Source organism: Nannospalax galili, unplaced genomic scaffold, assembly GCF_000622305.1.
Source record: "Nannospalax galili isolate Female #2095 unplaced genomic scaffold, S.galili_v1.0 scaffold1491, whole genome shotgun sequence".
In the NCBI taxonomy this organism is placed as follows: domain Eukaryota; kingdom Metazoa; phylum Chordata; class Mammalia; order Rodentia; family Spalacidae; genus Nannospalax; species Nannospalax galili.
Window position 1 is genome coordinate 253,046 of NW_008329129.1, and position 16,139 is coordinate 269,184.

At 42.4% G+C, this 16,139-nt stretch overlaps 1 protein-coding gene across 1 annotated transcript in view; it reads left to right on the forward strand.

Annotated features, from left to right (window-relative positions):
* Positions 1-1,949: 1,949 nt before the first annotated feature.
* The window catches only part of Msmo1 (methylsterol monooxygenase 1), a 17,337-nt gene continuing 3,147 nt past the window's right edge, over positions 1,950-16,139 (forward strand). Inside the window, exons 1-4 of the mRNA XM_008831504.2 lie at positions 1,950-2,071; positions 7,430-7,715; positions 12,599-12,747; positions 14,184-14,310. Coding sequence (XP_008829726.1) covers positions 7,461-7,715; positions 12,599-12,747; positions 14,184-14,310 — 531 coding nt within the window. The 5' untranslated portion in view covers positions 1,950-2,071; positions 7,430-7,460. The remainder of the gene's footprint in view (positions 2,072-7,429; positions 7,716-12,598; positions 12,748-14,183; positions 14,311-16,139) is intronic.

Genomic DNA, 16,139 nt, shown 5'->3' on the forward strand with positions numbered 1-16,139 from the left:
AGTTGATAGGAAAGGGCAGGGAGGACGGACAGCCAGCCAGCCAGTCTATGTAAGGCACGAATGGGAGAAGCAAAGTTATCCATTCTTTAGAAGTCCCAGGCAGAGCCTTCACACAGTGTGCACACATGAAATTTGTTCACAGTATTTATATATTTGTATGTCAACTGTACTTTTAGGTGAGGGAGCACTTCACTAGCCAAATAGTGCCCCATGCCATTTTTTTGTTTTATAAAAATTTGTTTTAGACATAGAGACATGCTGTGTAGCTCTGGCTGGCCTCACATTCTGGAAAATCCTTCTGCCTCAGCACCCCAAATGTTTCGATTATAGGCATGTACCACATCTGGCTTTTATTTTTTGTTTGTTTGTTTGGAGAGGTTGTTTTGAGGTAGGGTTTCTGATAGCCCAGGTTGGCCTTGAACTTCTTATGTAGTCAAGGCTGACTTTGAATTCCCAGTCCTCTTGTTTCTACTTCCCAAATGCTGGTGGGGTTACAGGCTTGCCACCACACTGGATGGCTTTTACTTTTTTCAAAGGTACCCTTTCCATGAGTCAAAGCTTAGCTCCATGTTATTGTGTCATCTACACAGGCTGTACGTAGACCAGTGAAGACTTGCTGTGAAATGAGCCTGGAGCTGTGGGCAAAGCCCTTGTCCTTGGGCACTCGGTGTTGCACACAGCAACTACAGTGCCCACGCTTGGGTGTTCTCAGCTCACTTTCTGGTTTAGGTCCAGGCCTTCACACCCCAGGGAGTAGACATCGCCCTTGACCTGGAATCATTTCCTGTTTGTGGAATCCAGGGCTTCTAGAGGGCTAAGAACATACTGTACCCCTGAACTACTTCCCCCAAGGCCACTCCAGTCATCTCCTGTCCTGTGTCTGTTCTCTTATCTAGAACATGGTGATGATAGCAACTTTCCCTCTGCATTTTTGCAGGATTTATATTGCACTAGAACTCCATGATTTATAAAGACTTCGCTTCGTGAGTAAAAGTGTGTGTGGCACAAGCCTGACAATCTGAGTCTGATCCCCAGAACTCATAGGAAAAAGCTGACTCCTTAAGGTGACCTGTGACCACACACACACATTCACACATAGACTCCAAATGTGGAAAAAGAAAGGGTTACTTTGAAAAAAACAAATACTTATTAAAGGGTTGGGGAAGCAAGATAGAAGATCGGAGATGGAAAGGAAGATTAGGAGTTCAAGGTCATCCTTGGCTACATTTTGAGTTCAAATTTCAGTCTGTACATGAAGCCTATCTCAAAAAACAAAAAGTGGTCTGAAGAGATAGCTCAGCGATTAAGAGCACTGGCTGCTCTATGCAGAGGACCAGGTTCGGTTCCCAGCACCCATATTGTCGCTAACAACCGTCTGTAACTCCAGTTCTAAGGAATCCGACGCCTTCCTGTGATCTCCCCGAGCACTGCACGACACAGGTATACTTTACATGCAGGCAATACACCCCTACACATAAAATTAAAATAATAAAATATTGAAAACACCAAAACCCCAAAAGTCAAAATCCAGAATAAACCACGGAAAGGCGAGACTACAAACTCAAATCAATTTTTAAAACAGTTGTGCTACTTTTTCCCGGCTTGGGGATGAGACCTAAGAAGCAAAGATGCTTCCCAGGACGACCGAATGCCCACCTTCCCGGGAGCCAGCAATTTGGTTGCCATGGCGACGCCGGGCCCGGCGAGTACCCGCCGCTCCGCCCCGTCACGCCGTCACGCGCCCACACGTTGCCCCGCCCCCGGCTGCACTGCGCTGCCGCCCACTGGCTGGTCGCCCGGGTCTCACTATCCTCACTCCATCCGTACAGCCAATGGCCGGCTCCGCCAGGGATTCGTTGAAGCGAGTCACCAGCTGCCAACGATACACGGACCAATCACCGCGTCTGGAAGGCGGGGCGGGAGCCCTGGTGGACCAATCACGGCAGGAGGGACGGCCGCGCCTCCGGGCCCCGCCCCAAGGAGACAGTGTGTGGCGGCCGCGGCTCCAGCGGAGTCCAGCGGTCCCAGGTTCGCAGTGAGGTTGTGGAGGCCGGTGAGGAGCATCGGGCAGGTGCGTGGGGCCGCGGATGGGCTGAGGGGGCGAGACGGGGAGGGAAGGAGCCCGCGCTGTGCAGTTGCTGGGCAAGGCTCCAGGGAAGGAAGCGACCCGGAGGAGGCGAGGTTCTAAAGGGATGGAACTGGAACGCAGACCCGCCTTGACTCTAGGCTGCGGCCACCGGGTGCGATCACTGACCTAGGAGGAGTAACTTTTTACAAGACACACGCACTACGGGGGACGTTAGGTCTGCTTTGTGTCCTGGCTCTGGGAAGGTGCCCTCGAGGTTCTGAAGGATGAGTAGGAGTTGGTTAGGTGTTTGTCAGCAGAGGGATGGAGCGCAGGAACTGTGCGTGGTTCCATGGGGGGTCGGTGCTTAGAAAAGGGGTCCAGTCTTCGCCTGTAGAGGAGTTCCCGCGTGAACCGTGAGGGTTTCAATTCGCATGCTTAGGGAACCTGGCAGTGTTATACAGGTATTCACTGAACTCAAGTGCCAAAGGATGGACACAGGCCGACAGCTAGACTTAAAGCTTACTCAGGGAATCCGCATAAGTTTTTCTTCCTGAGGAACTGGTTCACCTGCTGTAGATCAGGCACGTTGCCCAAGGATGAGAAACAGAAGATTCTCTTCCAAACCTCTCCTTCCCCTGTCCTGTTTGATTACTGCTCACCTTTGTTCACTTGACAGCAGCATAACCCATTTTCCTTTCTTCATTACACAAAGTAACTGGGATAATTGAACTCTGACTTAACATTGTGTGAAAGTTCAAAGACATTTAATCCAGACAGCTGAGATGGGAGAAACTAAAACCTGTTGGAGAGGATGTAGGGGGTGATGAAGTTCAAGTTACATCCTGAATATTTTGGAGGAAGCACCTGCTGGAGTTTGGGGTGTTTTGGTTTTGACCAGCATCCAAACTTCCTTTAAGTGAAGGAGGCCAGTGGCTTTTTGGATAATCAGAACCTAGATTTTTGGGGGGAGGGAGTGGTAGTTAAGGAAGGCATTGATGCTCTGGGCTGCCTGGTCAAGATGCTAAGAGACCACTGGACTCTTTCTCATCTTCTTGGCTAAGTGTTTGGATTTTCCTTTACTACTCAAAACATTGTTCCCCCAACTCCTCTGTCCTCATAGCCCTCTGTACTGACCATGTCACGTCTGGGAGTAAGGGACCCAGGTAGCCCGATGACTTTACATCATAGGCACAAATATTTGTTAAAGGGAATCCATGGGAATTCCACCAGCCAAAGTAAAAACTTCAAGGAGGGAAATGTCACATCTTCCAGATTCGTGGCTGGGTGTGTTGGCAAACACCTGTAATCCCAGCCCTCAGTGGAGGCCAGAGGATCAGAAGTTCAAGGTCTTCCTCAGTTGCATAGCAAGGCCAGTATGAGCTAAAGATTTTGTCTTTAAAAACAAACATCTTCCAGATTGGTCAACAAACTGTAAAGAACATTGGATTTGATAGCAGGGAGAGGCTTGGCGATAGGGGCAAGTTGAGCACTGTGATGAGAATGGAAAGCCATGGGGAGGGAGAACATGAAAACAGCTCTTCATGGGCCAAGTTAAGCTATAGTGTAGCTTTAACTATAGTGGTAATTGAGTGCTTTATTTAAACTGACAGTTCATCAGTATGGGTAAGTGCATGGGTTCCTCCACTCAACATCTATGTAACTTTGGACAGATTGCTTATTGTTTCTAAACTTCAGCTTTTCATCTTAAAAATGCGGCTAATAAAAATACCTCTATGATGGTGAAGTAAGGATTTAAGTTAAAATGAAGAAAATATACATTCATAGCACATACCTGAGATGAATACCATGCTTTGTAGTTTATTAGCTTCTTGCGGTGCTGTGTGCTGAGTCAGGCACTTTACATGTGTTATTTCTTGGCCTTACTGGAAGAATTATTATTGAGTATTTTTCCAGATGATAGAATTGTGACCACAAAACTAGAGCCTACAGCTACTAAGTAGTGTTTATCAGTCATTGACAAATTTGATAATGACCACGGGAAAAATGGAGATTAGACCAATGGTCTTGTTTTGCAACTTTGTGTGTAGTTGGAGACATCTTTATGTGGATCAGGAACTGAGTGAGCATCCAGGGGAGGTACTAGATGGAATTTTCTTTTGAAAAGGTGCTCAGTGGTGCCTGAAGAGGTAATAGAGGTTAGACATTCTCATCCCTCTTGACTTTTCCTAGACAGGGTCTCACTGGAAACAGGCTGGCCTCAAACTCACCATCTTCCCATGTCAGCCTTATGAGTAACGGCTTAGCTACGAAAGCTTTTTTTCTAGAAAGACTTGAGTATGCTTTTAGAGTGGGGAAGTCAGGTTCCATGGGATGAAAAATAGAAGAGGGGCAGGTTCTTGATGAGTTAAGAACATGAGAAGACTAGTCAGTCTTGAAAAGAATGAAGAAACATTGAGTGCCAGCTGGTATAGGATGTAACACTAGTCCCTGTGGGCTAAGCCTCTGGATAATGCCTGGGACAGAAAGAAGTACTGAGGGAGTTGAAAGACCTACAAGAAGTTGGTTAAACTTGCTAATACCTCATGTATGGAAGAATAGGATGAGAGGTGGATCTTTAAAGTGCCAGAGAGTTTTAAGTGCTATAGTGAATTCTTCCAAGGGTTTGAAATACTCATTTGCTTGTTTTTTGAGACAGGGTCTCATGTATCCCTGACTGGCCTCAGACTTGATATGTAGCCAAGTATCACCTGGAACTTCTGATCCTCCTGATCCTCCTGTCTCTACCTCCAGAGTACTGGGATTTCAAGATAGGCACCACTGTGCCAGTTCATGGGGTGTTGGGGATGGAATCTAGCACTTTGTGCATGCTAAGCAAGCACTTTACCAATTGAGCTGTATCCCAGCCTAAAATACTCTTTTTTTCCAGTGGCCCATCAATTCATAAGTTAAAAACAGCAGAGATATTTTCATGAATGTGAAGTTTGGAATGAAGTTTTTCATCTTTTGGTTGGAGGCTTGTTGTCTAACATTTATTAAACACATACAATATATTCTCATTTAAGAATTTATAGTTATATAGAAAGTATAACGTGGGAAAGCTCACTACGCCTCAATCACGTTCTTTTCCCTTTAAATCTCCTTTCGTAGATTCCCACTATAAATGGTGTGTGTCCTATGTGTTTTGTACATATGTCTGTGTACATGTACATGAGAGTTAAAAGACACACTTTCACAGAATACAAAGATTTAATTTTTATGTAGCTGTATTTGACTTAATAAACATATTAATCTGCGTTTTCTTTTGAATTAATACTAGGTTTTATATGTCATCCTATGCAAAATAAATAGGTTTCCCTCGTTCTTTTTTTATTCTTTTTTTTTTTGGTCTTTTTGAGACAAGGTTGCCCTGTACCCCCAGCTGGGCTGGAATTCACTCTGTAGATCAGGCTGACCTTGAACTCACAGAGATCGGCCTGCCTCTGCCTCCTGAGCGCTGGGATTAAAGGCAGTGCTACCATGCCCAACTATTTTTTTATTCTCATTACTACATGTATGTGTATGTGGGAATGTGCACATGAGTTCAGGTGCCCAAGAATTCCAGAAGAGGGTGTTGGATTTCCTGAGAGCTGGAGTTGCAGCTGCCTGACATGGGTGCTAGGAACTGAACTTGGGTCCTCAGCAGGAGCAGTATCTTAACAGCTGAGCCCCTTATCTCCAGCCCCCTCCGTTCGTTCTTTTTTCTTTCTTTCTTTTTTTTTAAGAATACACTGTATTTTGATTTTAAAAAGGAGAACTTTAATGACAGATTTGCTAAGAGCTGAAGCGGGTGTGCCGATAGGATTGGAAGAATTGCTTGAACAGGACATCTTCATTTGAGCCTGAGGTTTCCAGCATACTTTCACTGTTTTATTTTGGTTTGTTTTTTTGAGACAAGGTCTCACTATGGAGCTCAGGCCCACCTTGAACTCGCAGCAATCCTCCTGCCTTGGGCTTTCAAGTACTAGGATTCTAAGTGGACTCCACCACGCCCAACTTCCTCATTCTTTGAAACAGTATATCATTGCCTATTGGAGGATTTAATAGAATTTATTTTATGCATCTCTTGTTTATGGACTTACATATTCTCTTTAAATCTCTAGCTGGCTAGAAGCAATCCTTCCTTTCATTTTTAACATATTTCTCAAAGGATACAGTCATATTTAGATTGTGACAGATAGTGCTGATTTTTATCACAAATGATAACTGAGCTCTCCCCACCCAACGCTGTGGGATAATGCCTGTTTCCACACCTATCCTGGGCGCTGAGCATTGTTGAACTTCCAAAGGTTTGCCTCTTGGGAAAAATGTCTTTTTGTTTGGGAGTACATTTCCTCATTTGAGGGAAGTTAAGTTTCTTGGTTTGTGTGCGTATGCGCGTGTGCACATGTGGGAGCCAGAGGTTAATGCCTGGTGTCTCCCTTACCCGCTCCGTACCTTGTTTATTTGTTTTTTGAGATGGTCATCTCACTGAACCTGGAGATGCTCTCTGCCTGTGAATGGCTTTTGCCATTTTTCTGCTGGGTTTTTCTAAAGCGCATACGTTGTTGTCCACTAATCATGAGGTAGAATGCTTCTTGTAGTTTAATTTTGTTCTTATCAGAAGAATTTAAGTTTTGCTTAGTCATTTTGGGCAGGCTTTTTTTTTTTTTTAATTTATTCTTTAAAGAAAATCCCTTTTTAGTGTGCATGTGTTTGTAAGAGAACAACTTTGTGGAATTGGTTCTCTCCTACTTTTATCTGGGTTTGAGGGATTGAACTCAGGTCATCAGGAAAGCACCTTTACCCACTGAACAGTCTTGGCTGGCTCAAACCCAGTGCTGTTCAATGACATTAAAAGTTCTTCCACAGAGACAAAACATTAAAAATCTCTTTGACTGTAGCTCAGGATTCCTTTCCCACTATTCTTTTAGGAACTGCTCTTGGAAGGAACGTGTTTTTTTTAAAAAACAGTATCTACAAATGAAGATGGTGACATTATCTAGTAGATTATCCTTTAAATCATGTCTGGAGAAATTAGTACTTGTTTTGTAATTGTCATTCTTTTTTAATATTTTGTTATTTTTATTTTATGTGTATGAGTGTATTGCCTGCATGTACGTGAGTGCACCTGTGCCGCGCATTGCTGCAGAGGTCAGAAGAGGGCTTCGGATTCTCCAGGAACTGGAGTTAAGGACGGTTTGTAGCTGCCATGTGGGTGCTGGGGATCGAACCGGGGTCCTCTGCAAGAGCAGTCAGTGCACTTAACCGCTGAGCCATCTCTCCAGCCCCGTAATTGTCATTCTTTAGCCTACCAGGATATGCATTTTTAAGCTATTTTTCAGAATTTCATTTTTTTTTTTTCCTGTTTACTTAATCTTACAGGCTTAAAAGGCCACTTGCAGTGATTGGGAAGATGGCCACAAATGAGAATGTGAGCATCTTCAGCTCGGCGTCTCTGGCTGTGGAGTTTGTGGATTCACTGCTGCCTGAGAATCCACTGCAGCAGCCCTTTAAGAACGCTTGGGGTTACATGCTGGACAACTACACGAAGTTCCAGATCGCCACCTGGGGGTCCCTCATTGTTCACGAAGTCATATACTTCTTATTCTCTTTACCTGGATTTCTATTTCAGTTTATACCTTACATGAGAAAGTACAAAATTCAAAAGGTGAGTGTGACGGGGTCACCATCGAATATTATAACGGGTGTTGCTGGATATTTTTTAAGTGCATGAAGCTTGGTTTGGAGAGACTCCAAATCAGTACTTTCTAGTAGAAATATAATGGACACATCTGTAATTTTAGATTTCCAGTATAATACCTTAGAAAGATAGTAAGGGCTGGGTGTGGTAGTACACACCTTTAATCCCAGCACTTGAGAAGGAGAGGCGGGCAGATCTTTGTAAGTTCCTGACCAGCCTGGTCTACATATCCGAGTTCCAGGTTGGCCAACACTACATAGTGAACCCTGTCTAGAAAACGAAAACAAAAGGGCCAGAGAGCTGGCACAGCCATGAAAGGCTTAGGCTCACCACCAAAAAGACAAAACAGAAAACAAAAAAGGTAATAAGAAAGTAGGGAAGTTAATTTTCATACTTTTAAATTTAACCCACTAAAGCTACACTATTGTTTCACCAACCAAAATTTAACCGTACTTAATGTGATATTTTGATATTTTACCCTCATAGTTCTCTGAATTTAGTGTGTACCTGAGCTCATGTTAGCCATCTCAGTTGGAAGTATTGAGAAGCCTCATGATGCTAGTTGATGCACTATTGGACAGCATAACCTTAGATCATTATTATGTTTCCAGCGTTGTTTGCAAAATTGGGTTTTAGGCACATGTAGTGCATATCTAGTTGGGGTTTAAGAATTAGCTGGCAGCTGTATTGTAGTTGGACAGTATGTTGTTAAGCATGCTCAAGGCACTGGGTTTAATTCTCTGCAGACATATACATATTCTTTAACCCTACCTGGCCCATTCTCCTCTTCTGCAAAAGAAAAACAGTCTAGAAAAGAAGGTACACATCAATTTCACCCCACTCCTGAAGTCTCAACAAAACTAAGTGAATATTAGTAGGGAAGGATCTTGATCAGGGCTGTTACAGCTTTTGTTTCCCTCATACATATGTGGTGGGAATACCATAGCTTTTGTATGGTCCCAATAAGAGGTGATGCTCTTGTGTCTCAGTATGTCTTCCGGTACATTACATGCCTCTCAAGCCCACGGTCCGTGATTGGTATTAAGGTACAATTTTAAACAAAGTTAATAATATGAACTCTAATGTGCAGGGCGTTCACTTAACATGACTCTTAGGAAGAATTTGGACTAGTGTAGAGAGAGAAAGGACTCATCAACACTTGGTAAACCAATAATTAGTTCTTGTTTGTTTTTGAGACAACATCTTGCTGTAGCTAAGACGGGCCTTGAAATTGAGATCTTCCTACTATTACTTCCTGAGTGCTAAGATTACAGGCAGGACCACCTTGCCAACTCCAAAGGTGTAACACACAGTGGCATAAAGTAGATGCTGAATATTCATCTTTGCTGGGTGCATGCATTGTGTCTCACCAGTGTGTTGGCTTTGTAGCCTTTCCCAGTGAGTCACTAAGCAAGTACTAACACAGATCCCCTCTATGGCTGATACAGGCATCAGGTACCCGTGGAGTCTAGCCAAAAAGAGAAAGGGGAAAGGGACTAAAAAGGGATGCAGCCCAAAGGAGAATATCCTGCCGTTCTCAGTTGAGGTCACTACTTCCAAGGTGCTTTTTATGGAAAGACCTGAGTTGAAAACAGAAGTCAGTTTAGATGTCTTAAGTTCTGAGTCACTGGGGTGATTGAGTGTTTTCAGTGCAGGGTATGTGGGTGACCTTGAAATAAAATAAGGCAGGAAAGAGAGCAAGTAGAGCTGGGGATCTAATTCAGCATTAGAGTGTTTGCCTAGCATGGACAAGGCCCCAGGCTCTGTCCCATCAGTTACCCCCATCCCCCCAAAAACATCAGCCACAAAAGGAGCACCAGTCTAATCGGCTACAAGTACAGAAAGGCTGAGTAGTGTGGCTGCAGGTCTACAAAAGGTTTCACGACCATTAAAGCCCAGGCTTTGAACTTTCAGTAGTAAAATGAAAGGTGGTGTCAAATCAGTACAAACTTTCACATTATAAAGAGGTTGAAAAGAAAGTAAAGGCTGGGGTTGGAGCTCAGTAGTAGAGCATTTGCCTGTGAGAGAAAGGCCCTGGGTTTCTCCCCAGCACTGTACAATTATTAATTACAAATTAAAAACAAATAATATAGGTTAGTGCAGATTTACGCATTTTGAAACCACATGCTGGTCTTGACATGTGAGAGCAAGAAGATGCACATGTCCTTTGTAAGTGCTTTGGAAATTCCAAGATAAAGTATTTGGGAATCATTATTTAACACGTAGAATTTTTTTGTTTTCATTTAAAAAGTTACTCCTACCCCCACCCCCCAACCACCAAGTATGGTGCACACCTGTAATCCTAGTGTTTGGGGTGGAGACAGAAGGATCAGAAATTGAAGGTTGTTTTTGGCTACATACCAAGTTTCAGGCCACCCTGGGATACATGTGACACTGCCTTTAAAAAAAAAAAAGAAAAGAAAAAGGAAAAAACACTGTGGGTGCACGTGTGTACACACACACCATCTAAAATAATTCAGACTGCTGTTGATAATTACATAGTGCTAGATGCTTTCTGCTTTCAAATGAACTAAACAATTCAGCACTCCAGGTGGAGGGAAATTTACATGCTTGGCAAAGTAAAGTAGACCCTGCAAGGTCCATTTCTTTAAAAAAAATCACACGTTTTGATAATTTTTTCAAAAAATTTCCTCAAAGATAGATGTAATAATAACATCTTTGAAGTCCATGGCCCTGGACCTCCTTAATGTGAGGGTCCAGACACACATATTCAAGTAAAGTGTGGTAAGCTTTGATATACTAGGCATAAATTTAACCGTCGTCTTAACCAGTTTGCATATATTCTATAAACAACATAGTTATGGTTTTGTTAGTTATAATAATTGTTGCTTATAGTAATTTCTTTTTTTTTTTTTTTTTTTCTGGGATGTCGAGATCAAACCCAGGGCCTCACACATGCTAAATAAGCACTTTTTACTAAGTTATATTTATACCCCTCTAAGCTTTGCAATTTGTTTTAATTACTTGAGTATCAGAGTCTATCCGAGAAGTAAGCTTGAATCTTTGGGTTACTTTGTCATTGGTCACAGACTGAGGTTTGGATGAATGGGGTCAAATAACTTGTAGAATAGAAATACAAAGGCAATTGTAAGTTACCTTGTGTAGTCCCGTTGTCTTATTGTAGAGAAAAATGTGTCGTATGCATCACAGAGCTAGTTAGATGAGTAGAAGTAGTTCAGTATTCTAGCTGAGGCCTAGGGGTTGGTTCTTAGATTAAGACTTTGTTTTCTTGGGGCTAGAGAGCTGTCTCAGTGGGTAAGAGCACTGTATGCTCTTCCAGAGGACCCCAGTTGGATTCCCAGTACCCACATGGCACCTAACAAAGTCCATAACTCCAGTTCCAGCGGCTCTGATGCCCTTCTTGGACATTGCATACACAGGTGCACTTGCATACATGCAGGCAAAACACACAGAAAATTAAAATAATTTAAAAAGTTTTTTAAAGACTTAGTTTTCTTGTGATATATTTAATTACATTTTGTTATTTTTACATGTGCATGCAGAGGTCAGAGGACAAGTTGTAGGAGTCTGTTCTCTCTTACCATGCGGGTCCTTGGGATCGAGTTCTTGTGGTCTGGCTTGGCAGCAGGTGCCTCTGCCTGCTGACCCATCTTGCAGGTTCTTGTTGGGTTTTTTTGTTGTTGTTTTGTTTTGTTTTATTTTTGTGTTTTTATAGAGTAGGTTTCCATATAGCTCAGGCTGGCCTTAAACTTGAGATTCTTCTGTTCTTACCTCCCAAGGAAATAGAAGTGTGCACCACCATGCCCAGTTCAGGAAGATACCTCAGGAAGAATTTCAAAACAAGAGACCTAGGCTTTATGTAATCCAGGTTCTGACAAAAACTACTGTGGTCCTGGGCATGCTTGCAGCCATTTAAATTTTAGTTTCCATAATGGCTTGTCACTGATTCAGATTCCTGGGGTTTTATGAACATCTCTACACTGATCTCACCTTTCTTTCTGTCTTGAATCTGAGCTTCATTGTCAGGGCACATCTTTGACGTTCTAACAACTCAGTGCTTATCCTGTGTATGCAAAATGATCTTGTTTCACTACATGAGCACCGCTGGATGCCTAGAAGCTGTGATTTGCCTTTGTGGTAGAAGCTTCCAGCTGCTGCATGTGCAGATGCTCAGCCAGAGCACCCAGTGCGACCTTCGAGTATTAGTTACTTTTCTGTTGCTGTGGTAGAACACCATAACCAAGGCAACTCACAAAAGGAAGTCTTTTGGGCTTATGGTTCCAGAGGGTTAAGAATCTATCATAGTGTGCAAGCAAGGCAGCAAGCTGAAGACACAAGGGCCAGAGTAGGAAGCTGAGGGTGCACATCTCTCTAGTGGCAAACAGGAAGCAGAGAGACTGAAAGTGAAGCAAGGCTGTGAACTCTCAGAGCCACCCCCAGGGACATACTTCTTCTAGCAAGGCTGCACCTCCCAAACAGCCCCGCCAGCAGGGGACCAAGTGCTCAGATAAGTGGGTCTATAGAGGACATTTCTCATTCAGACCACCACACTTAGAATAACTTAATTCTTCTGAAACTTCTAATAAAAAAGTAAGCGATCTGTAGACAGCAGAGACTGGATACTTATTCCTGCTGTGGTGCTTCTTAGGCTAGTTTTAGATCATTGTACTTGAGTTTTTGTATTAATAATAATATATGATATAATGGTAGGTGTTGAAGTAGTTGTAGAAAGCCCTTGCTACTAAAGCATGAAATTAACCTAGCATAGAATTAAGGACTGTTACGTATATTAGAGAAAGCTTAGGAATTTACTTGTTAACCTAAAGTAATAACAGACCAATATTAAATATTGTAATTTTTCTCCATAGGATAAACCGGAAACATTGGAAGGCCAGTGGAAATGTTTTAAAGGACTTCTCTTTAATCACTTTTGTATCCAGTTGCCTATGATTTGTGGAACTTACTATTTTACAGAGTTTTTCAATATTCCTTATGATTGGGAAAGAATGCCAAGATGGTACGTCAGTGAAAATTGAATTTTTTCAACTTATTTTTTATTTTATATGTATGAGTGTTATGCCTGCAAGTATGACCTGTTTTTCTCTTGTTCACTAAACAATACTGTGCAACAATTACTTCTATAGCATTTAGATTGCGTTAGGTGTTATTAGTAGGTCAGAGATAATTACGAGAGGATTGCAAAGACTATACAACTGAATATTATATATGCCATTTTAAATAAGGGTCCTAAGCACATAAAAGTCTCTGGGTGTGTAAGTTTGTATATAAAATGTTAAAAAATATTTTATTTATTATTTTTATTCATTTTTATGTCTATGAACATATTATCTGTATAAAGCTAGGTACACCTGTATTGTGAAATGCTCATGGAGGTCAAAAGAGGCCATTGGATCCACTGGAACTGGAGTTAGAACAGTCATTAGCCACCATGTGGGTGCTGGGAATTGAACCTCTGTAAGAGCAGCCTGTGTTCTTAACTACTGTGCCACCTCTCCAACTCCTGTGAATTGTTATTTTAATTTAATTTAAATTAAGCTCTTTTATGATAGAAAAAGCAATGGCATTACTATTAGACTTTGGTTTCTTTTTTCTAAATTTTGTTTATTATTTTTATTTTATGTGTATGAGTGTATTGCCTGCATGTAGGTAAGTGCACCCATGTCGTGCAATGCCCACGGAGGACACAAGAGGCCATCGGATCCCCTGGAACTGGAGTTAGGGACAGTTGTTAGCTGCCATATGGGTGCTGGGATTCGAACCCAGGTCTTCTGCAAGAACAACCGGTGTTCTTAACTGCTGAGCCATCTCTCCAGCCCCTAGACTTTGGTTTCTTAACTGATCTTATACCTTCGAATTTTTGGCAGTATAAAATAGAATGGAAATTGTGTTCAAATGTTTAACCTTATTTCAGGTTGTAATATGTGGCCTTATCTAGCAATTTTATTTCTATTTTATTATTGTTGTTGTTACTTTATGTGTATGAATGTATTGCCTGCATGTGTGTTAAGTGTACCTGTGTCATGCAATGCACTCAGAGGTCAGAAGAGGGTGTTGGATCCCCTGGAACTGGAGTTAGAAATGGTTGTTAGCTGCCATGTGGGTGCTGGAAATCGAACCTGGGTCCTCTGTAAGAGTAGCTAGTGCTCTTAACCACTGAGCCATCTCTTCACACCTTGTTTCTGTTTTGAGACAGGGTCTCACTTGATAGCCCTGGCTGGCCTGGAACTCACAAGAGATCTGCCTGTCTCTGCCTCTCAACTGCTGGGATCAGTGATTGTGCCACCACACCCAGCTCTCTAGCAGTTTTGAGAATTTGTTGGTTAATATGTGGTTAGGTCAAGCTAAAAACTGAGTATTTGGTTTGTCCAGTGTTTCAGGCAGTAATCCTGAGTCATAGTTGTTTCCTGCTCATCTCTGTATTTTCTTGCACAGGTATATGATTTTGACTAGGTGCTTGGGCTGTGCAGTCATTGAGGACACCTGGCATTATTTCCTGCATCGACTACTACACCACAAAAGGATATATAAATACATTCATAAAATTCATCATGAGTTTCAGGTGTGTTGGAATCTTACTTCAGACTTTTCCTACTAAAGATGAAACACCTGCTTTGATTGTTTGGGCATTTAAAAAAGTATCAATGGTATTTAAAAAATTTTAAAACTATTATTAGTGCGTGTCTGTGTGTGTGTGTGTGTGTGTGTGTGTGTGTGTACACACGCACACGCATGTGATGAGGGGACACATGTGGAGGTCAGAGGACAACTCTGGAGCCAGTGGACTCTAGTAATCAAACTCAGGTTTTCAGACTTGCATGGCAAACGTCTTAAGCCACTCTTCTTTTCTGTGGTGTGGTGAGGAACGTAAAGCACACGTCCAGAATTAGGCCTCAAGGAATCAGTGTTTCATGGTAAATTGAGACTTCAAAGAAAAATATTACACGAAAGAGTTGGGGCTCTCATCCTGCGGAGGCCACGGTGCCATCCTGACGCAGCTAGATGCCTGCAAGATTGCTAGTGGCTGTAGTAATGCTGGGGTCATTTAAATGAGATGCATGAACAGTGCACATTTAGTGTTTGAACTGAAACAGTAACTCAGTTGAAATACATTTTTATCATAGCCTATTCCCGCAGAAACATTATCTGTCTTTTGCTTTATTTTAAATCGAAACTGCTCTTGTGTGGGTCTCAGTGGATGCCTGGAACCAAGGCTAAGATATAGTAATAACCAAGGCAGCTGCTAAGTAACTATGGGCAGGGCATATATTCTGGATGTAAACCCTGGACAAAGGGTGATTCATATCCTCTTGAAGGGGTGAGGCTGTTATTTCATTACATTGCTCCGAAAAGTGTACAAGTTAAAACATTTCTAGAGTGTTTCCATGTACTATTTTAGGACAATTGTTAATCTTATGTAAGTGCAACCCCAGAAAACAAAGCCATTGATAAAGGGGGGCTACTATTATCTGTCTGTGCATCCCTTTGTTAGTAAATACAAATTCATAAATAAAGAATTCGACTTTAAAAAAGAAAAAGAAAAGAAAATTCGACTTAAGGTTCTAACAACCTAAGCTTGATTCCTGGCTTCCACAAGGTAGCAAGAAAAAACTATCAAGAGTTGTCCTCTGGACTGGAGTGATGGCTGTGTTAAGAGCTCTGGCTGTTCTTACAGAAGACCCGGGTTCAAATCCCAGCAACCACATTACAGCTAACAGCTGTTCATAACTCCAGTTCTAGGGGATCTGACACCCTCTTCTGATCTCTTGTGGGCATTGCACCACATGGGTGCACCTACATACATGCAGACAATACATGCATACACATAAAATAAAAATGATAAATTTTTTTGAAAAGGAATTGTTCTCAGACCTCTGTGCACATGTGCCTACACACACAGACACAGACAGACAGACACACACACACACAGATGCATGCATACACACAGGAAATAGATAAATAAAGGGCCTGGAGAGATGAGTCAATCGTTAGGAGCCCTGGCTGCTCTTAGAGAGCACCCAGGTTCTGTTCCCAGCACCTACATGGCAGCTAACAACCATCTCTAGCTCTAGTTCCAGGGGATCTGATACCCTCTTCTGACCTCTGTGGGCATTGCATGTTATAGATGTACTTACCTACAACACAGGCAAAACCTCCTACACATAAAATAAATAAATTCAAAAAACTAAAAAATATAGATAATGAGGCTGGAGAGATGGCTCAGCAGTTAAGAGCACTGACTGCTCTTGCAGAGGACCCAGGTTCAATTCCCAGCACCCACATGGTGGCTACGAACCATCCTTAACTCCAGTTCCAGGGGAATCCAAAGCCCTCTTCTGACCTCCGAGGCATTGCACGACATGGATGCACTCACATACATGCAGGCAATAC